This window comes from Phragmites australis, chromosome 2 (genome assembly GCF_958298935.1).
Source record: "Phragmites australis chromosome 2, lpPhrAust1.1, whole genome shotgun sequence".
Lineage (NCBI taxonomy): Eukaryota > Viridiplantae > Streptophyta > Magnoliopsida > Poales > Poaceae > Phragmites > Phragmites australis.
In genome coordinates this window covers 49,881,524-49,907,826 of record NC_084922.1, presented here as the reverse complement: position 1 = coordinate 49,907,826, position 26,303 = coordinate 49,881,524, and the positions used below count along the sequence as shown (strand labels likewise).

General features: G+C 42.6%; 4 protein-coding genes and 1 pseudogene across 11 annotated transcripts; 2 read left to right on the top strand and 3 right to left on the bottom strand.

Annotated features, from left to right (window-relative positions):
- The first annotated feature begins 572 nt into the window (after positions 1–572).
- On the top strand, positions 573–4,123 carry LOC133909562 (lipase-like). The gene is made up of 11 exons (XM_062352044.1): positions 573–873; positions 979–1,048; positions 1,726–1,805; positions 1,940–2,005; positions 2,111–2,158; positions 2,245–2,312; positions 2,545–2,617; positions 2,696–2,857; positions 3,134–3,328; positions 3,498–3,586; positions 3,707–4,123. The coding sequence occupies exons 2-11, from the start codon at positions 982–984 to the stop codon at positions 3,894–3,896; spliced, it is 1,038 nt and encodes a 345-aa protein (XP_062208028.1). The 5' UTR covers positions 573–873; positions 979–981; the 3' UTR covers positions 3,897–4,123.
- Positions 4,124–4,721: 598 nt separating this feature from the next.
- LOC133909561 (6-phosphogluconate dehydrogenase, decarboxylating 1-like) lies at positions 4,722–7,312 on the bottom strand. 6 transcript variants are annotated; one of them, XM_062352039.1, is made up of 2 exons: positions 7,096–7,312; positions 4,722–6,450 (listed from the first exon to the last, which is right to left on the bottom strand). In XM_062352039.1, exon 2 carries the CDS (start codon positions 6,441–6,443, stop codon positions 5,001–5,003), a length of 1,443 nt encoding a protein of 480 aa, XP_062208023.1. In that variant the 5' UTR covers positions 6,444–6,450; positions 7,096–7,312; the 3' UTR covers positions 4,722–5,000. The 6 variants fall into 6 exon arrangements, with proteins under 6 accessions (XP_062208023.1, XP_062208027.1, XP_062208021.1 ...); XM_062352043.1 differs by lacking the exon at positions 7,096–7,312 and adding an exon at positions 6,961–7,088; XM_062352037.1 differs by lacking the exon at positions 7,096–7,312 and adding an exon at positions 6,930–6,954.
- A 1,304-nt stretch (positions 7,313–8,616) lies between these two features.
- LOC133909559 (receptor-like cytoplasmic kinase 185) lies at positions 8,617–12,904 on the bottom strand. 2 transcript variants are annotated; one of them, XM_062352035.1, is made up of 5 exons: positions 12,380–12,904; positions 11,178–11,374; positions 10,812–11,001; positions 9,877–10,268; positions 8,617–9,376 (listed from the first exon to the last, which is right to left on the bottom strand). In XM_062352035.1, the coding sequence occupies exons 1-5, from the start codon at positions 12,498–12,500 to the stop codon at positions 8,798–8,800; spliced, it is 1,479 nt and encodes a 492-aa protein (XP_062208019.1). In that variant the 5' UTR covers positions 12,501–12,904; the 3' UTR covers positions 8,617–8,797. The 2 variants fall into 2 exon arrangements, with proteins under 2 accessions (XP_062208019.1, XP_062208020.1); XM_062352036.1 differs by lacking the exon at positions 12,380–12,904 and adding an exon at positions 11,919–12,354.
- A 1,775-nt stretch (positions 12,905–14,679) lies between these two features.
- On the bottom strand, positions 14,680–15,290 carry LOC133909560 (putative glutaredoxin-C2; annotated as a pseudogene).
- An 8,004-nt stretch (positions 15,291–23,294) lies between these two features.
- Positions 23,295–26,303, top strand: LOC133909558 (succinate dehydrogenase subunit 4, mitochondrial-like). 2 transcript variants are annotated; one of them, XM_062352033.1, is made up of 3 exons: positions 23,295–23,566; positions 25,425–25,526; positions 25,709–26,303. In XM_062352033.1, the coding sequence occupies exons 1-3, from the start codon at positions 23,378–23,380 to the stop codon at positions 26,048–26,050; spliced, it is 633 nt and encodes a 210-aa protein (XP_062208017.1). In that variant the 5' UTR covers positions 23,295–23,377; the 3' UTR covers positions 26,051–26,303. The 2 variants fall into 2 exon arrangements, with proteins under 2 accessions (XP_062208017.1, XP_062208018.1); XM_062352034.1 differs by having other exon boundaries at positions 23,297–23,566; positions 25,425–25,520.

Here is a 26,303-nt window from a genome sequence, read left to right as displayed (position 1 = left end):
CGGTTTAGACACGGCACGACCCGAGTCGAGACGGGTCGGGTCGGCACAACACGAGACCACGGATCGTGCCTAGGCTAAGCGCGCGGCACGTCGGGCCGGCACGGGCATGCCCTGGTCGAGTCGGGCTGGCACGGGCACGGTCCAGCCCAGGTCGGCACGCATAGGCCCGGTTATTTTCTATTATATATTTATATTTTAATTTTGTAGTTATTTTTATCTATTATATATATATATATATATTTAATTTTGTAGCTATTTTTTTATATTTTTGAGCTAACTATGCCAACGGACCGTCCGTGACACCGTGTCCACCGAACCGACCGTGCCGTCGAGCCGAAATCGTGCCCGGACCGACCCAACACGGCACGGTGACCGACGAGCCGTGCTGTAGGCCAAGAGGGAGGCACGCAGACTGACACGACACGATCCGTTACAGTAGCTAAGCTATTTAAACAGTACCAAATCGGGCTCGTGCTGAACCGACCCAAATGGTTCATTTAAACATCTGTGAGGCCAAGCTACTTAAAAAAAAAAACAGGCCAAGCTACTTAAAAAAAAAAAAAGCAGGCCAAGCTACTAAAAAAAAAAAGCAGGCCAAGCTCATACTCCTATATGACATCACCCCTAATCACCGTTTCGTACTCTCGCTTCGCCCCCTTTATTTAATCTCTAATTATTTCCGTTTTCACTGTCGTAGCTAATTTCGCCCGATCCTTCCTTCACCGACTACCATCCCTGCACTCCAAGAACTCTTATTGCTTACCAAAATAAAATTTCGCGCGAGTTTGGATTGACCAACGGGGATTCTCCTGTTTCCCCCACCTCTCTCGCTCGGCGAAATTTCGGCCTGGGTTCCGCCGATTTGGGCCTCCGGTAAGGCGATTCGGGGGTTATTTCACACAATCTTTACCAAAATTAGATGCCTTTGTCCGGAACTCGAGGTGATTTCGGTGCGCTTGACCTTTCTTGTGTTTTCAGGGAATGGAGCGCCGCGGGTTGCTAAAGGCGGCTATTTTCTTGTGCTTGCTTGCGCTTTGCTCCGGGAGAGGTAAGCGATTAGCCCCTTTTTATGTTTCTTGGTTCCGAAGTTCTATACTGGAACTGTGCTTGCGCTTAATTTGGTTCGGTTTGCTATGAGAATGGGAATATATGTACAAAAAAACATTCTGCAAACAATTAAGGTGCTTGGCGCCTAGAAATTTTCAGAAGTCACTGGATGAACGGAGAAGATGTTTATATTTCGAAGGAATATATTGTACTTCTTACAGCATATTATCATGCTCTGCCGCGGTGTCAACATTTAATAGAAATATTTTCTCCTCATGCTTTTACGTTACCTCATTGTAGTAGTATAGAATTAACTCGTTCTTGCATTTCAGTTTTTCAGATTTAAAATGTTGGAACTGTATCTTGTTGGTATTGCTTTGTAGCCTGGTCATAATCATTTTAAACTTTAACGAGTAACATTAATTTAAATTCCTTCTGCAAAAGCAAAAGGCTGTTACAAAGAATAGATTTGATTCAAAGCCATCAAGTATGTCCACTTTAACATTGAATTCAGAATTTTTGCTGTACCATAATATGCTCGTTCATTTTTCCATGTAACATAGTTTTCTTTTTGTTAATTGGGTTGTCTCTTTTCTCCATTCATTCAGCATGTTGCATATTGCTTTTCAGTAATTTCTTAACGAAACTTGATCATTATGCTTTACTTTTGTTAAATAGAACTTACGATCAAACATCGCCCTTCCACTACCATATATAACTCAACTCTTGCCAAGATACTCGTGGAATACGCCTCTGCTGTAAGTTCATTTGCCTTTTTTTGGCAATCCTTCTACTGTTTTGGCAATTTCCTACATAAATATGGCATTATTTCTTAGATTTCTGCCTTTCCTTTCCCCGTATTTCGGAGTTAAACATTTTGATGTCTTTGCAGATCTATACTGCTGATTTGACACAATTGTTTACTTGGACATGTGCTAGATGTGGTGACATGATCAAGGTAAACCTTCACTACCATTGCTGTGCTTCCAGATTTTTGATAAATTATGGTCCAACTTCATGCAATTTTTGGGGATGGATGATGAAACCTTATTGGATGGCTCAGGAGTTCGAGATGATAGAGATCATTGTAGATGTCGAGAATTGCTTGCAGGTTCTTCCCTATTTGCATTTTTCATACCTGTATCTCCCTATCTTATAGTATATTTTTAGCTGATCGTATTTAAAATGAACAAGCAGGCATACTTTGGTTTTGCTAGTGATATCAATGCTGTTGTTGTTGTGTTCAGAGGAACTCAAGAGAACAGGTACTTAGCATATATCTCGTTTTGCTTAGTTATTAAAAGTGTTAGTCTTGTTTTGGTTTAGAAATTTCTGTCACTTCAAAGTTACATGAGTTAGATCCACTATGTACTACTACAATTTCGTCCACGTGCATTTATCTGTTAGCATTACTTGATCGTTAGTTGACAACTTGGCATGTGTCTAATGTACTCTGTAACCCCATTCCCTAATTGTACTGATCCTCCAATTTCTCAGCATCCAGAATTGGATAGAGGATTTGTTATGGAAACAACTTGATCTTGACTACCCTGGCATGCCTGAAGCAATGGTGAGTATAGCTGAAGCATTATAATTAAGTTGCGCTTGTCGCAAACCCGATTCATAATAGTACTCGACCTGGTTATAGGTGCACCGAGGATTTTATGATGCTTATCATAACACAACATTACGTGATGGAGTAGTCAATGGTATTCAAAAGACTCGGAAATTGTTTGGAGATGTTCCAATCATGATCACAGGGCATTCAATGGGTGGAGCAATGGCTTCATTTTGCGCACTTGATCTTGTTGTGAGTACTGAACCTTGCCTGATGCATATATGCTTTGAGCTTCTCCTTTACTCTTTGTTCTCTAGAATTTCTCAGCAACCTGCCAACCTTAAGCTTGTTTTGAGTTTCATACAATCTTCCACATGTAAGAGCAGTTAGCATTTTGCCATAAATCTAGCTTTAAATAAAAGCTGGGAGTATCCTGTTTCCTAGAAAATAAAAAGATATTTTGCCATAGCTTTTCTTCATGCTTGTTTAGCTTACACCCCGAAACATAAATATCTATTTTTCTGTTAGGTGAACTATGGGCTAGATGGTGTGAAACTAATGACTTTTGGGCAACCTCGCATTGGCAATGCTGCTTTCGCTTCTTATTTCAAGAAATACTTGCCTCATGCAATTCGAGTTACTCATGCCCACGATATTGTTCCTCACCTGCCACCATACTTCTCATTCTTCCCGCAGAAGACCTATCATCACTTCCCAAGAGAGGTATGCTATACACTCTAACTCTGTAGTACCACTTCCATTCTATTTTTGCTGATAGTTGGTACTCCTGGTTGGTATGCTTCCCTAGACTCAAATACTTACTTTGTATACCCAGTTACCCACCTTTCATTTTCCATCAGTCTCCAAGCGTATCCCTTGTTCATCTCTTCAGGTGTGGATCCATAACGTTGGACTAGGAAGCCTAATTTACTCTGTAGAGCAGATCTGCGATGATTCTGGCGAAGACCCAACATGCAGCAGGTCCTCCATCCCTCAAATAAACGAACACAAGCAGATGCATTGTTATCACTTTCTTTTTGCCTCTCTGATTTCAACTTCTTGGCACTTTTCATACTCGTCCTAATATCCTTCGGCACCCAGGTCTGTAACTGGAAGCAGCGTACAAGACCATATATACTATCTCGGAGTCAGTATGCATGCAGAAAACTTGAGCACCTGCAGAATCGTCATGGACTACAGCAAATTGCAGTATCAGATGGACCTCAATGGTAACGTCATCTTGTCGAAGCAACCCGGTTTGTTAAATGACAGAGGATTCAGTGCCCAGTAAACCAATGTAAGATATATATAGTATGACAGCATCACGAACCAGTGTTATTGAGAGCTAGAACTGCACAGCTGTTCCTGCCTCCCCAGTGTGTGATGCTCACTATTAAATTGTTCTTGCATCCAAAGAGGAGGATGGAACGAACATGCTGGGTTTGAAGATGCTAGCTGTAAATGTGATCTCGTAATGTAAATCATTGTTCAGTTCACAAATGTATACTCTGTTTGGCAGATGCATGTGAATGTTAAGAATTCATCTAATTTGGTGTGAGCAACAACAAAACTATGAGCATTCTTGTTTCTTTTAAAGAGGAATTACGAACATCCATGAAATGATACTAACCACTAAGCCATTGCAAAATTATCCATCAGGAACAATTTGGATGGGCTGGGACAGTTAACAGTTTAGTCCAATAAAGGGAACGTAACACTGACACTGAAGCCTGAAATCAATAATCGGGTTGAACATTCCCTGAAAAAGTCGGGTTGAACATAAATTTTGGTACTTGATTCCCTAAACTGAAATAGCATCATGGAACCAAAAATCCCTAAATTTGCACTACAGGTCCCCACAAATAAGCAACAGTACAGTCAAACACAACCCAAGATGATCGGTTTCCACATAACATGATACACTGTTGGTTGTACACTAATTTGAAATTTTCTGCACATATAGTCATGTCATAGTTGCAGGGACAGTACTCCATATTCTGCATAAAGTTCGATATTTACAACTGCTAATGTTATTATTTGGAACTTGGAAAATACAAGAACAGGGGAAATAGTTTTTTCAAGGCAAAGTAGAATAGAAAGATCGACAACAAACAGATAACTAAAACACAAGCACGCCAAAATGCTTTTGTTCATGTAATAAACTTACAAAGATCAACAGAGAAGTTCCGGAAAATATAAATGTTCTCCATCCCGGACTGCTCAGTGCTTACAAGAAAAGAAGAAACGGATAAATTAAGTATTGCGGATGTAAATAAGATTTAACCAAAGTTCCTCCCCTGCAAGTGATATGTAACTGATTACTCAACACCGAGCACCATGAAACCATAAAACCATGTCTTCTTGTGTCGTGGTGTGCCGGCTGTGGAGCAGCAGCTCAGATCTTGGAGTTGCGCGCAATCTTGAACCACTCAGTGTGGAAAGAACCAGGCATGTCGACCCTTTCGTAGGTGTGAGCCCCAAAATAGTCCCTCTGCGCCTGCACCAGGTTGGCAGGCAGCCTATCCCTCCGGTAGGAGTCAAAGTAGGCCAGACTCGCGGACATGCCTGGGGTGCTAACGCCATTGTTGATGGCGAGGCAGACGACCCTGCGCCAGGCAGCTTGCCTGTCCATGATCTCTTGGGCGAACTCAGGGTCCACTAGGAGGTTGGCAAGGTTGGGGTTCCTATCGTAGGCCTTCTTGATGCGGTCGAGGAAGATGGCGCGGATGATGCACCCTCCCTTCCAGATCCTTGCTAGCTCACCAAGATTGAGGCCCCATCCTTTTTCTGAGCTCTTGGCCTTGATGATGTTCATGCCCTGCGCGTAGCTGCAAATCTTTGAGGCGTACAGAGCTTGCCTGACGTCTTCGATCAGCTGTGCCTTGTCCACTGGTAGGCCAGTAGAGTAGTCACCTTGGAAGATTTTGGAAGCTTCGACCCGCTCGTCCTTCAGCCCACTAAGGAACCTGGAATCCAAGGATGCTTCAATTGTAGGAGCAGCCACGGAGAGTTCAGCAGCCTGCTGCACCGTCCATTTCCCAGTTCCTTTCATCCCAGTCTTGTCCAGGACCTTGTCAACCAGGTAGCCTTCACCCAGCTCATCCTTGATGCCAAATATGTCGGCTGTGATCTCAATCAAGAAACTGAGGAGCTCACCCTTGTTCCATTCGGACAACACCTGCTGCAGTTCACTATTCGTGAGCTTACCAACTGACTTGAGAACATCATACGCCTCAGCGATCAGTTGCATGTCACCATATTCGATTCCATTGTGAACCATCTTGACAAAATTGCCTGATCCACCTTTGCCAATATACGTGACGCACGGGCCACTGTCAGGGACCTGGGCAGCCACCTTGAGAAGAATATCTTCGATATACTTGTATGCCTCAAATGAACCTCCGGGCATCAAGGACGGGCCATTGCGGGCACCCTCCTCTCCTCCGGAAACACCCATGCCAAGATATAGGAGCCCACGCTCCTCCGTCGCCTTCTCCCTCCTCTCCGTGTTCTCATACCATTCATTGCCCCCATCAACGATACAGTCGCCCTGCTCCAAGTGTGCTGCGAGCGTGGCAATGGTCTGGTCGACTGGCGCCCCAGCCTTGACAAGCATGATGACGACACGCGGCTTCTGGATGGAGCTCACAAAGGATGCAGGGTCATGGAAACCAAACACGGGGAGGTTTCCTTCCAGTTTAGCACGCTGCACGGTCTCATCAACCTTGGAGGTCGTCCTATTGTAGACAGAGATGGGGAATCCTTTCTCCGCAATGTTGAGGGCAAGGTTCTGCCCCATGACCGCAAGGCCGGCAAGACCAATTCTCGTGAGAGCCATCTCGTACCTGGAAACAGAAGCACCTGAAGCATCAGTGGGTCAAACAACAATTTATGCGGTTTCACTTGAAAGGCCAAATAAAGATATGTATTTTGGACCTTTAGAAACCCACTGGCCGTACATGTGAATAAGGAAGAAGTTTCATCCTGAGTACTAGTTTGCAGTGAACAGAAGATTCAGAAACTAAGACAGCAACTGACTGCTAAGTGCTGACTGATGAATACAAGGGTACAAAACTGTAAAAAAAAAAAAAACAGTTCGGGAAAAGGATGTCAGACACAACTATGTGCAATTTTTGGATATATGTTAATAAGAAACCATGCAGCCAAACTTATGGTGGACAGCAGAGTTAAAATTTCAGAGGGAACGCACCTACGAGGTGAACAACAGCGTGTGTTTCAACTTATAGCAACCTAAATGGACTGTTTAAAATGACAAGAGACTCGTTGAATCCAGAAAATAAACCTATTTTACGCAAGCATTAACCTATCCATAAGGTCAATCCATCCTAAGAAACCAGATAATGAATCAGCTGCGTCCGGATGGATCTCCACTCCGCGCGAGTACAGGGGAGGTGAGGGGAGGACGACGAGGGCGCCTACGGGAGAAGGAAGAGGGGTGCGGTCGCGATGGGAGGAAGGAAGGAGGTTACCTGGATCTGGATCGAGGCGTGCTCGACTGGCGCGGAGGGCTGCGGTGGAGAGCCTGCAGTGGCAGTGCAGAGTTGGGGGAGGAAGGAAGAAACGGTGGACGTTGGTGGGTGTGCGGCCCACCTACCCCGGCTTAAACCGCCCGCAAATATCCGCTCACATTTAGTAACCCCTTAATCATTCACCGACAGGTGGATCCCACCTACAGAGACCCACTCGACTGAATATAAGACTGTTGGCCACGCTAGGATAGTGCATATTAAAATAACATGTTTTTCTTTGAGATTATACATATTTGTTGAATCCGATTAAAAGAGATTCAGACAATCAAATATAGATAGATGACGATCCTAGAGATGACCAACTAGGTCTGATAGGCTGAGCCAGCACGGGTACGCCAAGGCACGGCCTGGCTAATCTTTTAGGCTATGACATGCTGGCTGAGTGTCAGAGGCTCAGCCCACGACACGACCTACGAAGTGTCAGGCTAGGCTGGCCTGATCTGGGTATGACTAAGGCATGATCGGTTGTGTCGGCACGATAGTGAGGCGGACAGTGACGGCGCAACGAGTGATGACGGACGGTAAGATAGCTTAGTTGGGTACGGTCTATGTCCAACCCAACATATCATGTCGTGCCTACATTAGGCCACGTACCGGCTCATTTGGCCCGCACTAGATTCATGTACGACGACAAGCATGTGTCGAGCTCCCAAGGGTTGATACACCGGCGGTGCCCGTAGCCGAGCCAAGTGTCCACCGCACTGAAGTTCGGGAACGGTGTGGAAGTACTGGCGGTTGAGCCGGTGGACACCAACACCACCCTCGAGTCCGGGAACGGTGTGGTGCCGTTGGTGGCAGCCACCAATCCAGCGCATGTCAATTTGCCTCGCTGTCCTGGCGTGCCGGATTGCTCAGCGCAGGTTAGGACTGAACCACTACAGCAAGCCAGTACAACTAATCAACTGTTCTGTTCTGGAACTCTCGACAGAAAAGAGCAAAAAGAAAGTAGCTGTACGAAACAACGTAGCCTGCCGGCCTGCCCTGTATGTCCAGACCTGAGTTCACATACGAAGAAGCTTCAAGCAGAAATCCTGATTAGCACTCACGCGCCAGGCGCTACTTTTCCTTTTTAGAATTTTTTCAAAAAAAAAATTTCTCGTTACCTTTTTCTCAAAATTGTTCCTCAAAACTTTTCTAGATAACATATATCGATAACAGTTTTAGAAAACTTTACAAAAAAGAAAGGGATTTTTTTTAAAAAAAAGGAAAGTTGTGAGTTACTGTTTCAACGCGTGCACCGATTAGAATGGCCCAGCTTCAAGGCCTCTCAGGCAGCCAAACATGATACAGTTATACATTCACAACACAGATGCAACTGAGCATACTCGTCGGTTACCCGCGAAAAAAGCACTCTGTCAATGTGACTCTGCGCTCCTCTCTTCGCCTGCCTACCTCTCCCTCTGAATCCTACAGGTTTCTGAGCTCCACAGAAGCATAACACGATCACATTCACAAGGAATGGACGCCAGGAGAACGCATTTAATCGTTGATTGCCATAAATGAGCAAGAAAAACCCTTATTCACAGATAATGGGACCAAGCGGAACCAACTCCATGTTCCTAGATCAGATCCCTTTGGTGCTGGTGAGTGAACTCAACTCATCCCTCCGCTAGAGCAATGCCTGAAACGAAACCTGCCGGCTTCACTCATTTGTGCTATCGAAGCTACCATGGCCATTCGATCGCTCTCTTGAATTCTCCCCCCACATTTTGGCCTCTGCAATAGCACGTTGCCTGTCAGCAGCCCTTGGGATTTCTCTTCTTCTTCCAGTTTGAGCTGGACTACCCACTTGTGACCCTGTCATGTCCACGTCATCCAATCCTGATCTCCGACCAGAATCACCAGTAGAGTTAGTCCTGTTAACCTCTGCTCCATACTTCGATGACCTGGCAGCTTCTCTCCTCCGCAAGTCTGGAGAATGATGATTTGGTGAGCGCACAATGAGCTGATCGTCATTCCACCCAGCAGGGTTTCTGACCCTAGGGGTAGATGAATTGCTCCGACTATGCTGAACAGGGGCATTTGGATCATATGCCTGAGAAGCAAGATACGAGAGAGCAGTGACAACATCTCCAATATGAGGGCGTGTGGCAGCTTGCTCTTGCAAACACATGGCAGCAACAGCTAGCGCCTGATATAGACCCCTCACCGGAAAGCGGCCTTGAAGCATTGGATCAGCCATTTTTGGAAATTTCCTGCGGTCCTTAAACAAGGGACGAGCCTGCAAATCAGATGAACCGTATTAATTATCTAAGATAAAAATGTCCACAAATTCCCAGATCCTGTTTAAGAATGAAGTAGAAACTGGTTCCAGACAGCAAGTTTAGATGACAGTTATATAATTACTAAGAAAACAATCATTCATAAACAGAATCAAACAGCTTAGTTAAACACCCCCAAAATGTTCACATTGGTTAAAAATGACTGTGACAATCTGCCAGGTGCCAAATTACCAATAGAAGGTCAATGGGTGATGTGCAAGGGTATTTAAATGGCAAATTTTCATGGACAAGTGGAAGGACGAGGCACATTTGATTAGTGTTAAGACCACCAAACTATTGTCTATTGCATCATTAGTAAGGAGCAAGTGTGCAGCCATGCAGGCTTAGCTACTATCGATATGGTGTTTCAGTAAGAACACAGAAATAAAATAAGGAGTTATGTAGGGCATATCCACTTGGAGAAAATAATTAAGCCAAATGAAATAAGAAAGAAACATACCCATGCCACTAGGTTTTGCTCCCCTTGGGGCTTGGTGTTGTCAATTGCTTTACGCCCTGTGATCAATTCAAGGAACACAACACCAAAGCTATACACATCAGATTTAACAGTGAGCTGCCCAGTCATTGCATATTCTGGGGCACAGTAGCCATATGTACCCATCACGCGTGTTGAAACATGGGTCTTGTCGCCAACCGGACCAAGTTTTGCAAGGCCAAAATCAGATAGCTTCGGATGAAATCCTTCACCAAGAAGAATGTTTGACGACTTGAAATCCCGGTAAATAACAGGAGGGCTTGCCTTGTCATGAAGGTATTCCAAGCCCTTTGCTGCACCTGCAGCTATCTTCATCCGTGTGTTCCAGTCGAGAGGCTCCTTATCAGGTGGCAGATCTATCAAAAATGGATACTCTTCAGTTAATAGATTAGTGAGTAAGAATTGGAAAAATGAAATAAATATAAAGGTCATGAATATTCACTCCTGTCAGACAAAACTGTCCATATATGATTACCATATTGTGGGTTTGTGTTGAGAGCCTTCTGTTGGTGTTTTATTTTTTTCTCTTTGTTCTTTTCAGCAGTTTCGATCTTACAGTATTCTACTTTTCTATCACAGACCCAAGCAAACACCAAAGATTCATTTTTATACGAAAAATTACACTGCCTGACAAAACATGTGAAAATTTAGCACACCGACCATATATGATGGGTCCAATAGTAGTACAGCAACGCATGTTGATGGTCATAAGCTGAACCAAGAATTAATATCTATCAATCTAAGTGCACATGTACCACTGAGCTATATATAAAATAGCACATGTGTAACAGTCAGATGAAGCATGGCACTCCTATACAACAAAACAACGCATTCCTCACATTGTTACATGCACTCATGGAATTTCAGAATAGTAGATGGTGGAGAGAAGATAAACAAACCGTGCAGATGATCTTCTAGTGATCCCAATGGCATAAACTCATAAACAAGAAGGCGTTGGTCACCATCAGCACAGTAGCCAATTAGACTGACCAGGTTAGTGTGATGTAAGAGACTGAGCATGAGAACCTCAACCAGAAATTCCCTATTTCCCTGGAGACCATTACGATCAAGTTGCTTCACAGCAACGGCCTGTGAAGTAGAATTCTGTCAGTATCCATGACTAATGCAAGTGTACATAAGTAGAATTAATCTGTTAGCATCCAGGGCTACTGCATTTCAATTAAATCGCTCTAAACCCAAAACTGAGAGGATTTAGTTTTACAGACAAAATGTTGATGCATCAACAAAGTTTCAGAGAGACTAACCTGCCCATTTTCCAAACGTCCTTTATATACACGGCCAAAACCTCCTTCCCCTAATAGGCAGTCCTGTCTGAAATTCTTAGTGGCAGCAGCAAGTTCACGAAAAGTGAAAGTCTGGGCCGCAATATTTTGACTGTTGCCCTCTCTGTGAATGATTACATCCTTCTTAGAGTCTGTTATACCATTTGATCTTGATTTATCTAAGCAGAAGATGATCAGTTGAGTTAGCAATTGGCTACATTAAAGAATTCAACATAAAAAAGTTGTATAAACTCAGAGCAGAAAACACTAAATCAGCAGAAACATGAAGAAAGGTAACAAGAGTGTATAGCATGTCCTGCAACTCTAAATGGTCCATTCCTCCTTTAAGGGGAAACTTACTTCTGAACAAGTCTCATTAAAATATTTGTTTCATCCTAGTCTATTCCTCTCAGTTGGCAGTGGCAAAAGAGCAATGTGTAAGCAACCGGATGAACAAAATTCAGTTTAGGAATCAATAACTCACTCGCAACGGTTAGTCGGCTAAACTTCAAAGCATTATAAAATTCACAAGGATGAAATCACTGAGAAAGTACTTCCTATAGTTCCATAAAAAGCCATCCCCCATCTTTTCTACACTGCACTAGGCCACTGCAGACAGTTTGTGCATCCAAAGTCCAAACATATCTGCGGTAGGCAAAATAAAAAACTGAAACGAGAGACACATTATGTGTCTCACAGAACATTATGTGTCTCAGTTCTTACCAAGTTCAAGGAATGTAACAACGGATCCAACACTTTGTACCCACCTATTATGATCGTCTAGCCAGGTTATGCTTTGTTCTGTGAGTACCACTATTCCAGAAACAAATACTATACTGCATCCAGCTCAACGCGCTTTCAGACACTCTCCACTAACGCGTACAGATAACGCTAAAATGTCCCTGGCTAGAGTTAATTATCATAGCCACAAATGAGCCTAACACTAGCATCCCTCCCATCTTTTCCTCACCAAATGCAGCACAAAGCTTTGCTTCCACCGATCCACCACCAGCAAGCTTACTGAAATGATCGCAGCTTTGCACGTTTCCTCGTAATTTCAACCATCAAAAATCATGATTCACACACAGTAAGCAGCGGAAACAAGACCAGAGGCACCCCAGCATAGCTCAGAGCCATAGCAAAGCAAGAAACAATTTCAAGATCCAGTTGATGTACGCTCGCACCTGATCCGACCCTGGACACCCCGCGATCCGCGGCGCTGTCTTTGCGCACATCTTTGGCGTCGGCGCTGGGCTTCTTGGCCTCCCCATCCTGGTCCGATCCGAAGCACACGAAGCAACTCATCCAAGAACCCCGGAAGAAACCAAGAAACGGGATGTGGACAGCGCCCCACCAGATGAAGTGGGTGTTTCTCCCCGATCTGTGGGCGGACACCTTCCCAAAACCGGTTTTTTAAGCGGGTGGGAGGGGGCTGGGTCCAATTGGGGAGGGCTAGTGGGGGATTGGGGGCGGTGGGAGTGGGATGGAAGCTACAAGAAGGAGAAGAAGATGAGGCTGGGGGCCAAAGAGGAGAGAGGAGCAAAAGTCAGCTCTGGGCAGAGTCAGGAGGAGGAGAGAGAAGGGGATCTTTGGGGGCACATCCACTTTCCTCTCCTGCCTGCCACCTCTGCAAGAGCAAGAGTAAAGAGCACCAGCAAGAGCATGAGCAAGAGCACCACTTAATTTTGGCCCGTATTTGCAGCACTCGTCATCAAAGTCATTCACTTGGCAGGCCCTGGTGACCGGTGCGAGAGTAAAGTTTATACAGTTTTTGTTTTCAAATTTCACCTTGACCTTGTCGTGTGAGGTCTGGACAGATTTTTTTCCAAGTATTTGCAACTGCCATTTTCCTTTGAAGAAGTGACAACGAGAGTGAAACAAGCTGCTATGAGTAACTTGGGTCACCTGTCCGTGTATAATTCGCTCCAGTTACCGTTGGAGCTCAACTTTCACAGAGAAAACAAAGTCATCCTGCACAGGACGGCAGCTTCTGCTCGGCCACACTGATACGTATTTCCATGGACGAACTGCTACCGGTGTTCCTGTCATCACTCATCAGTTGTCGTGCCGGGAGAATAATGAAGGCGCAAAGCGGTTCCATGGATGCAGTAGCGGATCCAGATTTGACGATAGGATATTCAATATTTACAAACTAAAAGAATATTCAATCTAAAATGCGGGAAGGTAGACTCTTTTAGTTAATAGGCAGATTAGATGATAGATGTTAGCTTAAACTTACATTTTGCTATATGGTATATATATAAGTAATATAGTTACTACATACTCATTTTTTAGAAAAAAAAAGGATAGATATTGAGTTGAATACCGCCCCTGTACGGATGCATGTAGTTCCCGTCGCCCGCGAGATGGGAACAGGACAGGGGTGCCGCCACGTGAACACGGTGCCAAAAAAATAGCCATGTCGTGGGGCACCGACCGCTCATGCACGAGGTAGTGGTGGCCTTGACAACGCTGCTGAAAGGTGGCAAACTCGTACCTTGACATGTGATCATCGTTAACTGGCAGTCTAGCACAGCCATGCTGGGGTACATGGATGGAGTAGTCAACAGTTGTTCACCAAAAATCGTGTGGTGCTCGCTCGCTGGTTTAGCTGCAAAGCTCGGACACCAGAGTGAGAAGCTGATTCGCCCAGCGTTAAAAGATGAAATTGAGGTGAAATCTGGCGACTAAGGACAGCGGCCATTGGTTTCGGAATTTAGGGAGTCCTCTATTGCTCCCGGTCTTAGAGGAAGGTTAGTCCAGTGAATGAGACGGCCACGGGGTGGAGCGGCGAGGTGACGAGAGCGTCGCCGGTCGCCGCTCTCGTCCAGCCGACAGGCGCGTGCTGCGGCTCAGCGACGTGGCCCACGCGGGCGCGCGGGGGTGGCTGGAAGAAGGGGATGGACAGGTATGTGATTTGCCTTGGGCGCGCGGGCAAGCTTCACCAGCTAGTTTGCTTACGATTTCGCCACGCGGCTCACGCGGGCTGGAGCAGTTAAATCTCCGTGTCGTCTGGCGTGGGCCTCGGTGCCGTTTTATCAGTCGCTCTCACCTGGACTTGTGCTGGCCCAGCAACAACGTACAGTCTCGTGAACTTGTGGTCGATCAGGCGGGCCTTGGCTCGTGAAACACATGGAACCAGCCAGTTTTTGCTTTCTCACTTCATCCGACGTGAGAACCGATCCTTGACTTGATCAGTGGACGTGTTGTACCTTCTACCGATCAAATCATAAAATTGTCCTAAAATATCTTATTATGATAGAATTTTCTTTTAATGATAGATAACGTAATCATCGTCGACAGATAGCTGAAGTGACTTTTTAGAAAAAGAACATCATCAGCTAACCGACATGCTTGTACTTTTTTAGAACTGCATGGATCGGCGCCAAAGGCAAAGCAATTTGACATGATTTAGTTACTCCTCCTAGTCGACTACTATTATCGTCTACCCCTTTTGATGACCAGCATTATGGACGGAGTCTCTAACCACAACAACCAGAAATTAAGCATCAACTTTATATTTATCTTTCTTGTATATTCTATTCCTTGTGTAGTAACAACTAACAAGAGGTCCAATCGAAAGATTATGGCTCTTGATTCGATGACCTTTCAAAAGCTAGGTAATTTTCTTCATGCTTTGCATGCGATCGATCACTACGAAATAGTAATCTGACCACGTAGAACTTTAGTGCATTATCATGAGTAGCTAGCTAGCTCAGTTCACAGCCACAGGGAGCGGCACGAGCTTCCCGCCGAGGTGCAGCGGCATGACCTGGTCGGTGGGGCCGACGAGCTGAGCTTGCCGCCGATGAACACCGCCCGCACGGGCGGGCTCCGGCCGACCATGCGTGCGAGCGCCCGCTCGATATCCTTGCCCCTGGGGTCCTTGTCCAGCTCGCACACCGCCCAGCTCACTCCCAGCTCGGAGAAGAGCGTCTTCACGGCGTGGCACATGCAGCAGTTGCTCGCGCCGAAGATCACCACCGCGCGTTGCGACGCCAGCCTCGCCACACAACCGTCCGCCATTGACGTGATTGAACTCCTCACTTCACTTGCTCGATCGATCGATGAGCTTCTTGGAGTATTTTCTTTATACTGCTCTGTGTTATGTATTTCGATTATGACCAAGTGAGGCTTATATAGAGGTCTAGAGGACCGGCTTTTCAGAGGAAGTGGTCGGTGCAAGCTTAATGAGTGAAGGGGACAACTAATGGAGTGGCTAATTGGCCAATGTTCTGTTAAGAGGTTCTACTAGTCTACTGCTTTTGTGATCTTTGCTTTAATTTGGGTCGAGCCACGGGCCAGCATTCTACAGTTATATATATTTTTGAAATAAAAAAAGCAGTTACATCGCTAAAATCACCGAGTAGAAAATACCAATCCGATATACATATATTTATCCAAACTTTGACATGGGTACCATAATAACAATTTTTTTAGTAACTAACAATGACGTGTAAATTGCATAAACTGAACCATCCCAATTACATGATTAACTTGTAGTTAATTTGGCCAGATAACAAGGGCACTGTTGGACTTTTATGTGGCTTTCAATATTTATTCATGTTTATATATTGCGGTTTTTTTTAACTCAATGTGGAAATATTTGTTTGACTGTTGTATATGACGGGGAATATTTGATATGGAATTCAACTCAAGGAATTATAGATGTTACTACTATATTTCCTTCTATTTACGCTCAGTTGATGTTTATAGGCTAGCTTGTCGCTTTAGTCAAGTATAGATGCTATACATAATCCTTGTAGTCGGTCTATTTATAAATATCTATTATGGATTAAGTCTTACGAGTATTTTCGTATTCAGCTGCCTTATAGGTTTTGCATGTGAGAAAGAGTTAGTTTTTTGCTACTTCATGCCCGCCGGTACGAGTGGCGAGAATGAGTAGTGCATCCTACTCTTGTAGGTCGTGTGTTTGAGGTGAAGTTTATGGGCATATGGCTTTACCTACTTTTTGCTGTCGTTAGTTTTTATTTTCGCTGCGTAGTTTCTTTTGTTGGTTAATAGTTGAGCAGGTTTTAGTCTTCTTCTAGCTCTTTTTTGCTATAAATTGTATTAATTTGGTGCATACTTAAGAACTTGTAATATAATGTTAATTATTCACTCTTTTCTTAAGCTTTGTTGTGATGTTACATGTTGAAAAGTTATGTGTTCCAATCTTGGGCACAAAACACGTGTCGGGACTACCGGAGCGGTATTCTGATTAATCGTTAAAGTCGTGATTAAGAAAATGATCGAGTTAATGATTAATTAGAATACCGTTTGGACGGTTCCTCACACTTGGTTTGCTAATTAGTTTATAATTGGAAGTTCCGATATTTTGGTCAGAAGTTCTGATCTAAATCGGACTGTCCGATATCCTCAAAGCCTTAGGTTCTCAGTTAGGGTTGTTGCTAATCGGAAGTTTCGATCTAAGCATCGGAAGTTCCGATATGTGCTAGAAAAAAGCTGTAACAGCTAGTTTATGACTGTTAGGATTCTTGGGGTTGGAAGTTCCGATCAGGGGATTGGAAGTTCCAATTAGTACAGAATCTGCTTAACGACTAGTTTTTTAGAGTGTGGTATAAATACCCCTTAGCCTCATTTTGTGGGGCTTGTTGCTAATAGGGCTTTATACTGCTCTTGTGAGGTGTTTTGAACTTGGTGTTCCACCTTGAGTGTTCCCCTACCCTCTCTAACATGATTTGGTGAAAATCAAATCTTGGTGGTTTAGTGAGTAGAGAGATAGGTGTGTAAGAGGTGTGATGCTTTGGTAGCCCACGGATTGCCGCATAGATTGTATGTGTTTGAGCACTCAGTATTGATCGTTCGTGAGTTCAGAAGTTTGTTACTCTTGGAGACCACCATCTCCTAGATGACTTAATGGTGGATTGTCGGTGATCTCCTCAAGTGAAGATTATGAGGAGGCTCGAAAGTGGTTGCGGAACTCACCATCTCCGGAGTGGAGGCGAGGAGTGCATGTGTGCAACCTCGTGAGGAAAAAGATTGAAAAAGATCCGACTTAAGTGTGACCGAGCTTTCTCAATAGAGACGTAGAATATCGGTGGATATCCGAATTTCGGTAACAAATCATTTGCTTCCATATTTCCCTACTCTTGTGTATTATTTTGATATTCATTCTTGTATGCTTATTTGTATGTGCATAGAGTTAATTTTATGATTATGAAATCTATTGTTTTGAACTGATCAGAAATTCCGATTTTGGAAATCGGAACTTCCAATTAACAGTAAAATCATAACTTCTGATGAACAGGACCAGACTTCCGATGAGCAGTAATTTCAGAATTTCATATTAGAGCTATCTTGCTTGATTTGAATAATCTTTGTCTTACTTTAAGATTATAAGCTTCATATTGGTTTAGGGTGTTTGTGTACCAGTTGAGCCTAACATATTTAGATTTTTCACTTGTGAAAAATCCGTTAGTTTATTTCCGCTGCAAGTTTAGGCTAAATAGTAAAAGGGGCGAAGTTTTATTAAAATGCCTATCCACCCCCCTCTAGATGACATAATTGTTCTTTTACTTCAGCCAGAAGGTTGTGGAGAAAAAGAAAATGAAAATAAGGTTTGCAATTTGAATAGGTCAATTTATGGTCTCAAACAAGCTTCATATTAATGGTATATTCCTTTTGATAATGCTATCACATCGTATGGTTTTTCAATGACGAAATGTGATCGTTGCATATATTCAAAAGTTATTGGTGGAAAATTTGTGGTATTATCTTTATATGTTGATGGTATTCTTATTGCTTCTAATGATAAATGTACATTGACGGGAGTTAAAGTTTGGCTGTCTTCTAAATTTGATATGAAAGATATGAGAGAAGCTTTTTATGTTTTGGGAGTGGAAATACATAGAGATCGGAATAAACAACTTCTTGATTTGTCCCAAAAATCTTATCTTCGTAGTGTATTAAAACGATTCTCTATAGAAAATTACAAATATGTTAACGTACCTTTGTTAAAGGGAACTAAACTCAGTGAGTAAATATGTCTAAAAACTCCTGAGCAAAAAGGTAGAATGATCGGCATTCCTTATTCTTCAGCTTTGGGATGTCTTATGTATGCTATGTTATTCACGTGACCTGACCTTAGTCATGCTATTGGAATTCTTAGTGGATATCAAAATAATAATAGAGAAGAGCATTGGAAGTAAATGAAATATATATTGTGTTATGCCAAAAGAACTTTGAATTATTCATTATGTTTTAATTGTCATAATCTTTAGCTGCAGGGTTATTTTGATGATGATTGGCAAGGGGATCGGGATGACTGGAAATCTACTTTAGGTTATTTATTCACTTTAGATTTCTTGGTGTAACAGGAAGCAGAATTATGTTGCTCTTTCTTTCACGAAAACTGAATATATTATTGCATCTAAGGCAGCAAAGGAAGGCGTATGGCTAAGGAAATTTCTTGCATCAATTAAGGTCGTGGAAAGTGTATCATAACCTGTCACTATTTTCTATGATAATCTAGCGACGATTAAGGTTTCTAAAGATCCCAAATTTCATAATAAAAGTAAATATATTTAGGGAAGGTATCACTATATTTGTGATGTAATAAATAGACTTAAGTTTGTTCGTTTGGTTTATTTGCCTAGTACCAGTATGATTGCAGATCTACTGACTAAGCCAGTTAGTCAGGAATTATTTTCTTAGCATATTAGAGACATAGACCTTCGTTTTATTGGTTGAAATGTTTTAGTTAAGTGAGAGATGTTGGACTTTTATGTGGCTTTCAATATTTATTCATGGTTATATATATTGTGATCTATTTCTTAGTCAACTCAATATGAAAATATTTGTTTGACTGTTGTATATGATGGGGAATATTTGATGTAGAATTTAACTTAAGGATTAATACTTAATGTGTCGAGTGTGACTGTTCTAGAATATAATAGAGGAATTGATTGAAATATACTCTATTGGAATTTATATATGTACTTGTTTTAGTCCGGATACAATACAGAGTGAAATAGCTAGGTTTGCTTTGAAAGATCGGCTATGCAGACTATTGACCCACGCAATCGTATTAGAATTAATATCATATACAATATGATCATGACACGTGACTCACACATGTGTGTTAGGGATTAGTATATTACATACTCATATAACTGATATGTCTGATCGTGGTTGGTGGCATGATTCAGGAGTCTAACGGTTTATCTGGAAACATGTGTAGCACATGGAAGTGAAGTTTATAAACAGATCTTTACCCTCTAGCCTCATTGTGCATTGGGAGCGGCACCACAGATAAGAGAGGAACAGAGGGTAGACCGTATAACCCCCTAATCTTAACAGACACCACAGTAATTGGATTACTTGCAGGCTGCCTGCCATTTAATTGGGATTTGAAATTGAACTTTAACCTTTTTTTCTTTGAAACATGCAGTAGTTGACTACTCGAGCTCTATCATACATGCACATGGAGACTAAAAGTTGGTGCAAAAAACGCCTCTGACTCATTAAGGCTGATAACTTGATAAGGTTTGAATCAATCACGACAGCTTTCTTTTTTCCCCTTTCAGTATGACCCTTTGAGCGTGGACATCAGGAATCACATTATGGATGTCATTGGCCTAAAACCGCTTTCTTTAATGTCATGCCCGTATTTTCGACGTGTCAGCGTGACAGCGCAAGGAATTTCCACGTCGAGGATCCGCAAGATTAATAAATTAAAAGCAATGGATTTCCAACCCCAAGAAGACACTCAAGGAATAAAGGAATCCTTAATTTGGGACGCTATGAATCCTTAATAGGGTGATAAAGCATCTAAGTAACCACCCTATCTGCCTTTTGCCCCATTATCGGTGTGATGATCGTGTTAGATTGACTTTGATGGTGTTCTATTCTCTCTCTTTGACAGAACATTTTTTTACACCTGGGCAGAATATATCACCTCTCAAGAGCATTCAACCATATGTTTATTTGAGGCAACTGTGTTCAGAAATGCTAATTTTGTGTATATCATTCCTCTGATATGTTTTAAATTTTGTTTTTGAATGATGCTTCTACACTTACCGGCATAAAATAATGTCATACTTCTTGAACTTGAAAGTATACTGCCAATGGTAATTTGTAGCTATAAAGCACAAAAGTTTCTTTTCTTTGCAAAAATGCATTTTGTAAGAGAGAGATGAAACAGAATCCAAAAAGTACAAACAGTTTCTCCCCTGACATGCACTTTGACTTCTGAATCATTCCCTTAATCCAGGAAAGAAATTTTATAAGATCCGCACGCGTAGGACCTCGGTGAAACTTTCATCCACGCCGTGCACGCGCGATCACATGGCGCGCGCGGGGGCACGTGTCGCGCCGCTGCGCGGGTCTATACGAAGGATCCGGCCTCATAAAATTTCTCTTCCCTTAATCCATAACACACTGCAAACCATACATAGATCTAGTTACCACTGCCCCTACGTGCTCCATGGCCATGTCTTCTACTATGCCTGGTTCCTTCAACTTTCAAGTCACGTTGTTGTTGCAACACCCTCTACTAGAACGGTTGTAGGGAATTGTTGATATCCTAAAATGAGATAAATTAGGACATTTAAAAGTCTAAATGTCTTTAAAACTTCATAAGATAAGTTTATATCAATTTCTATCTAAATGTACGTTAGGTTTATTTAATGTGTCTACTCTACCGTTTAAAAGGTTAGCAATCTACTTTAGGAAGATAAATTGCAAATATGTAAGTGCGAAACGTAAATAAGGTAGAAAGAGAAAATTCGGCACAAAAGATTTTTATCCCGTGGTATCGATGACATGAACCATCCCTAGTCCACATTAGAGCTCCACCAAAAATATGTTCCCGATCTCCAAAACTATTCTGATCACGACTCTTGAGCCAATAAACCACAAAGACAAGACTCATACCAAGGCTCTCTCTCTTTCAGTCACTTGTCGCCATCTTTACTTCAGAGCTTGAGCCACCAAGGTAAGGATCCTCGCGTCCCTATACAAGCTTGTTGCCACCGCTCTTCACCAAATCAGAGAGTCAACAAGCTTAAGCCACCAAGACTGAAGGTGCTGACGAGTCACTAAGACTCCAAGAAGTCGACGTACCACCTGGTATAAGCTAGGATCACTCCTTGATTCCCTCTCTAGGCAGCAACACCTAGACGCAACTCTCTCTAGACCTATTAGCACTGATCACTCTCTAATCATATGCTTAATTATCTTAGATTATCATTTTAAGTACTTTGGTGACTTGAATATCTTCTCAAGTGTATGTAAGCTTTTCTAGACTCCAGCATACTGTCACACCTTCAAATGACTGAGTAGAGAGGTATAAATAGCCTGAAACCCACGGATTAGCTATTGTCACAATGGCTCAACTTTGCTGTATACGCCAGATGATCCGATGCAAATATTATTATATTCACCAAACAATCTAGCGTGTACATCATCCAAAAACTAGTTGTTGGAACCCTACTCAAATTCTCTATGAACACTGGTCATTCTGGTGTACTCTTCAACTCCATCACCAGACATTTTGGCGTGTACTCTTGAGCTAGACTGCGCTGTTGAAACCTTCTCTACAAGAAATGCTCCGGCACATTAATCTTTAGAGCGCTGGACCTTTCTGGTGTGTTGAACTTTATTCTTCAACACATGAAATCTTCTCCGCAACAAATACTTTGACGCAACCACTCAGTGAGTACAACTCATAGCACCGGACCTTCCGGTGTACACAAATGTTTTCTTACTCTCTGTCAGAAATAGTCCGATACATATAACTGGACATCACCGACGAGTGTATTCTTCTGTGAACTCTTCTGACAAAAATACTCTGACGTGTATAACTCGGGTATCACCGTACCTTCTGGTGTAGTCGTTTTTCCTAGAACTTATCTAATTTAATCAAATTTTGTTCTAACTATGATGACTTCTTCATATATTATATCCATAAAATCTACTAAAACACATACTTAACAAATATATTAGTCTCATTAACTATATTAAACTACTAAAGCAGTCGTCCTCCTGGTTGTTCCCAGAACTAATATTTGAAGAACCTAGGGTCTGTTTGGCAGAGCTCTCAGATCAGTTTTCTGGCTGGAATCAAGAGAAGCTCTGCCAAACAGTAGCTTTCAGCTTTTAGCTCCCTGAGTGGAATCTGTGGAAGTGATTCTCTGAAATAAACTAAAAGTTGAGGAGCTGAAAAAAACACTTTCCCCTTATTCATTTTCCGCAAAGAATCAATTCCTCTATATATTTTATTTTAAAGAATCATTAGAGAATCACTTCTTCTAGAGAATCACTCCTCATAAAAAATTTGAATCAGAAAGAGCTCTACCAAACAAACCTATAATATCTTTGTTGCAGCCTCCCAACCTTTAGTGATGCAGGTGTACCCAGTGTTGAGACCTCACTGAACCGAGCTCACCTCCGATCGATGGTGATCACATTGTTCGAATAGGTGTAGAGCTCCATCTCTCTGTGTTGGAGTTGTACATGTGGAGATTGTACTGTCAATTGATCAACGCCTTACGGATCACGACCGGAAAGAATATCCCTGTTTGAATAGGGTTTTTTCTTTAAAAAAACTAAAAGTTATTCAAACAGTTAGTTTATACCTTCGATTTTTATAAATTTTGATTGATTGAGAAAGTGATTATGGTTGAAATGAACTAAAATCTAAGAAATATATTTTATCTAGCTTTTCTGACTTGAGAAACTAAAAATTTATTATAAAAATCAATGACCAAAATTTAATAGTCATAACTACTTAACCAGAAACTCCAAAACCACGATCAGACCCTATGACTGATGATTTTTTTTTTCATTGTTCGTTTGTCTCCTTGAGATGAGAACCCTGTATGCCAAAGCTGTGCACGAAAGTTATACGTTACTTTCAGAGACGGATCCAGCGCAAATTATTAGGGTCTGTGGCTCGAGTGCATAACAGATAATCGGCTAGTTTAAATTTCAAAGTAATGTCATACACAAGCATAGCGGTAAAAAATATATCTGCAGAGGCTTTTTGATGGGCCATATCTGCTGAGACCAAACTAGCCCAGCCCATATATATTTTCAGGCAATTAAAATATGGGCCAGGCCATATCTGCTCACGTGCGCTCTCTACTCGACTCTCATCTGCCTCCCGTCGACCACCTTCTTTCCTCTTCTCGCTCCAGATTTCTCAAGAGAGAGAGAGAATGGCGTCGCGATTCTTGACCCGATCCAAAACCCTAGCGCACGCCCTCTCGCGCGCCGACGCGATCGCGTCGCCGCCGCTCGCCGGCGCCCGGTGGCTCCGCGCGCTCTCCACTCTCCCCGGGGACCCGGCCGCCGCCGCCCCGTCGCCGCGGCAACCGTCGGTCCGCTCCCCTCTCGACCTCTCCAAGGTTTGCATCTCCCTCCGTCGCTCCACGCTCCCCTTCCTCTAGATATACCGCCTTCTGTCATGTGAAAGGGCTGTACGGATCGAACCTATGATTCTGCTCTGCAAGTATTGTCGTCATTATTCTTGCGAACGGAAGTCAGCTTGTTTTAGGCTGAGCCGGGCCAAGTCGTGTGGTCTTCGACAGCGCAGACAAAGCCCAGCCGCCGCACAGCCCCAGAAGCCTAGATCCGGCCGCCGTCTTGCGTCTCCTTTCTGTATTGGCTAGGTGCATCGTAACAGTCGGGTGCAGAGGCCGGAACAATATTTCATCCCGTAATGAAGCTTACTTCATCTAAAAAAGTATTGTCTTCACATTGCGTATTTGCTTGCGTTAGGAGATGAACGGAAGAATCTTGTTACTAGTAATTCTACTTGTGGATTTTATGGTTGCATGATTGTAGTATATATCAAGATGCTGTTCCTAGTTAGCGTGGACAGTGAGGGAAATGAAGTAAACATGTGCCTGTGGTGGGACAAAACAGGTTAGGTCAGAATTACACTAGGTACAAGCGAGTTGAGCACACTTCTTCCTTATTACGTCATTGCGGGTTATGTGTTATGGAGAGTGAACTTTCTGCCACTTTGCCTTTGCCCTTGCTTTCGCGTTGGCTTGTTTTGCTTCCTTATTAAAGTCATTGCGGGTTATTTGTTGTGGAGAGTGCACTTTCAATCACTTTGCCCTTGCCTTTGCGTTTACTTGTTGTGTTCCTAGAATCATTAAATACTGGGATGGAAATTGAACAAAACATTGTGTAGGGACGACCAACACTCGTCGAGATAGGGAAGCGTGCAGAAAATGTGAGAGGTTCCATTCTTGGTTTGTTTTGCCTCTGCATCACACCGACCTTTCATTTTTATGAGCTGATGACATATAGATGTAGCCAATTAAATCCCAACCTTTGATAGTAGTAAATTAATTAGAGAATGATTCGTCCCTTCACAGATATTTGAAGGTCCTCTTTCAATGCCACGCTATCAGGTTCAATGATAGTTCATACTTGCCGGTTATCAAGTATTCGTGATTATGCAAGATGATCTTTCCTTGTTGGAAAGGCTAACCTTGGTTAGTGCAGTCCATGTAGTGTGGGTAGTGTCTCCTATGACAGATCCTACTGGCTCAGCAGAATTTGCTAGGATTAGTAGCCATCTAGCCACATCTTTTGATTTAGTTCGTTTGTGCTCTATGTCATCTTGTTGACTACCTTGTGGTGTTGATAGCCTCAGCAGAATTTGCTATGATTAGTAGCCACATCTTTAGACCTGATTCCTATGTCATAATAGGACACTTTTTGTGTGAACTTCATTGCTGCTGCTTTACCAAAAGATTCTGTTGCATCGCTTTATGGCGATTCATTATTCTGTGGAGGACTGAATATAAAGGAGGAGCCTAAATTTACGGTCCTGTATGAAGAAATTTCTATAGGTAAACCTTGATGATTTCTGATTTCACACACATAGCAGTAGTACATTTCACTTTAACATTTATATTTCTGACTACCATGACATTTATTGCGCACTTGCTGAATGCTTTGCTGTTTATTCTTTTGCATTGTAAGGGCTTATCCGTTCTTGTGTGGTCACACTTCCGAAATTCTGAAACATACTATTTCTATTCTTGTCATGGAGAGTAGGATTTTAAATGCATGGTTTGTGGAGCTGTTCTATCTTTTACCTAATTCTTAAGAAACTCACAACCTTCTTAATGAACTTCTTGTGTATCTGTACTTATGTTCCCATCTTTCTCATTCAATGCAGCAGTTGATTGTGCTCCTAATAATTTACCTTTTTGGTGCCACTTTATGTTTTGAGTATGCAAACAGATTCTAGGGTATGAGCGAACATCACAACTCAGTGGCACGCAAGTATTGCCTCGTTGGTTTTCTACTGGAGCATCTAATGGATCTTCTGTGCAGCAGGTGCGGGTGTGTCCCTAGTGTCCACTGTATAGTGTTTATGCTTTTGCTAGTTTGTTCTCACTTCCCACCAGTCATTGACTCGTTGGTCATTTCTAGTGTAAATTCAATGTTTTTATGTTCGTGTAAATCTCTTCGGCATCGCCTAGACAATTGCTGGTATGGCATGATCTGATGTACTGAAAACACAGGAAGGCGCCTCCACAAAGGTGACAGCATTCAGCCCATTAGAAGCAACTGTTGCAAAACCCAGAAGCAGTCCATTGACAAGTGAGAGCTTGAAAGTGAGTCGATCTGAGTTGGCAACGAAAGTTTCATTTTACATGATCCCGACTCTGCTTCTTGTGTCAAGGAATAGTATCAGCACTTCTCTTCTGGTCATGTCAGTATTCCATCAAATCTACATGTTCCACAAGGAAATCTTTCTGGACTATGTCCACCATGACATTACCAGGAAGTGGGCTTTGATATACTTCAAGATTCTCCTGCTGATCATGGCTAAGGACACTGTGGTCTACTTCGATTTATTTTAAGTCCGGTATGGTAGTTTCTCCCGAGATACATTAGACACACAGCCATGCACTGAAATAATGAAGATAGACAAATAGCCAGCTTCTGGTTCTTCTGTTATTGAATATGAAGTTGCTGTTTTTTTGTGCTCATTGATTAGTGGCCAACCAAAACTGTGTGTTTCTTCAAGCAATTTTCACTTGCCCTTAAATGATGAAGACAGGTTTGTCCTCGTTTTGTAATAATGGTAAATATCAACTATGTGATTTCTGTTCA

Bases quoted from the DNA above. Each gene is read 5' to 3' on its own strand.
- LOC133909562 (XM_062352044.1), top strand. From the start codon at position 982: ATGGAGCGCCGCGGGTTGCTAAAGGCGGCTATTTTCTTGTGCTTGCTT. The intron at 1,049-1,725 runs GTAAGCGATTAG...TTTGTTAAATAG, and splicing joins TGCGCTTTGCTCCGGGAGAG to AACTTACGATCAAACATCGC. The intron at 2,313-2,544 runs GTACTTAGCATA...CCAATTTCTCAG, and splicing joins AGAGGAACTCAAGAGAACAG to CATCCAGAATTGGATAGAGG.
- LOC133909559 (XM_062352035.1), bottom strand. From the start codon at position 12,500: ATGAGTTGCTTCGTGTGCTTCGGATCGGACCAGGATGGGGAGGCCAAG. The intron at 10,269-10,811 runs GTTTGTTTATCT...CATTTTTGATAG, and splicing joins ACTAGAAGATCATCTGCACG to ATCTGCCACCTGATAAGGAG. The intron at 9,377-9,876 runs GTATGTTTCTTT...TCTGATTTGCAG, and splicing joins AGCAAAACCTAGTGGCATGG to GCTCGTCCCTTGTTTAAGGA.
- LOC133909558 (XM_062352033.1), top strand. From the start codon at position 23,378: ATGGCGTCGCGATTCTTGACCCGATCCAAAACCCTAGCGCACGCCCTC. The intron at 23,567-25,424 runs GTTTGCATCTCC...GTATGCAAACAG, and splicing joins CCCCTCTCGACCTCTCCAAG to ATTCTAGGGTATGAGCGAAC. The intron at 25,527-25,708 runs GTGTGTCCCTAG...CTGAAAACACAG, and splicing joins CTTCTGTGCAGCAGGTGCGG to GAAGGCGCCTCCACAAAGGT.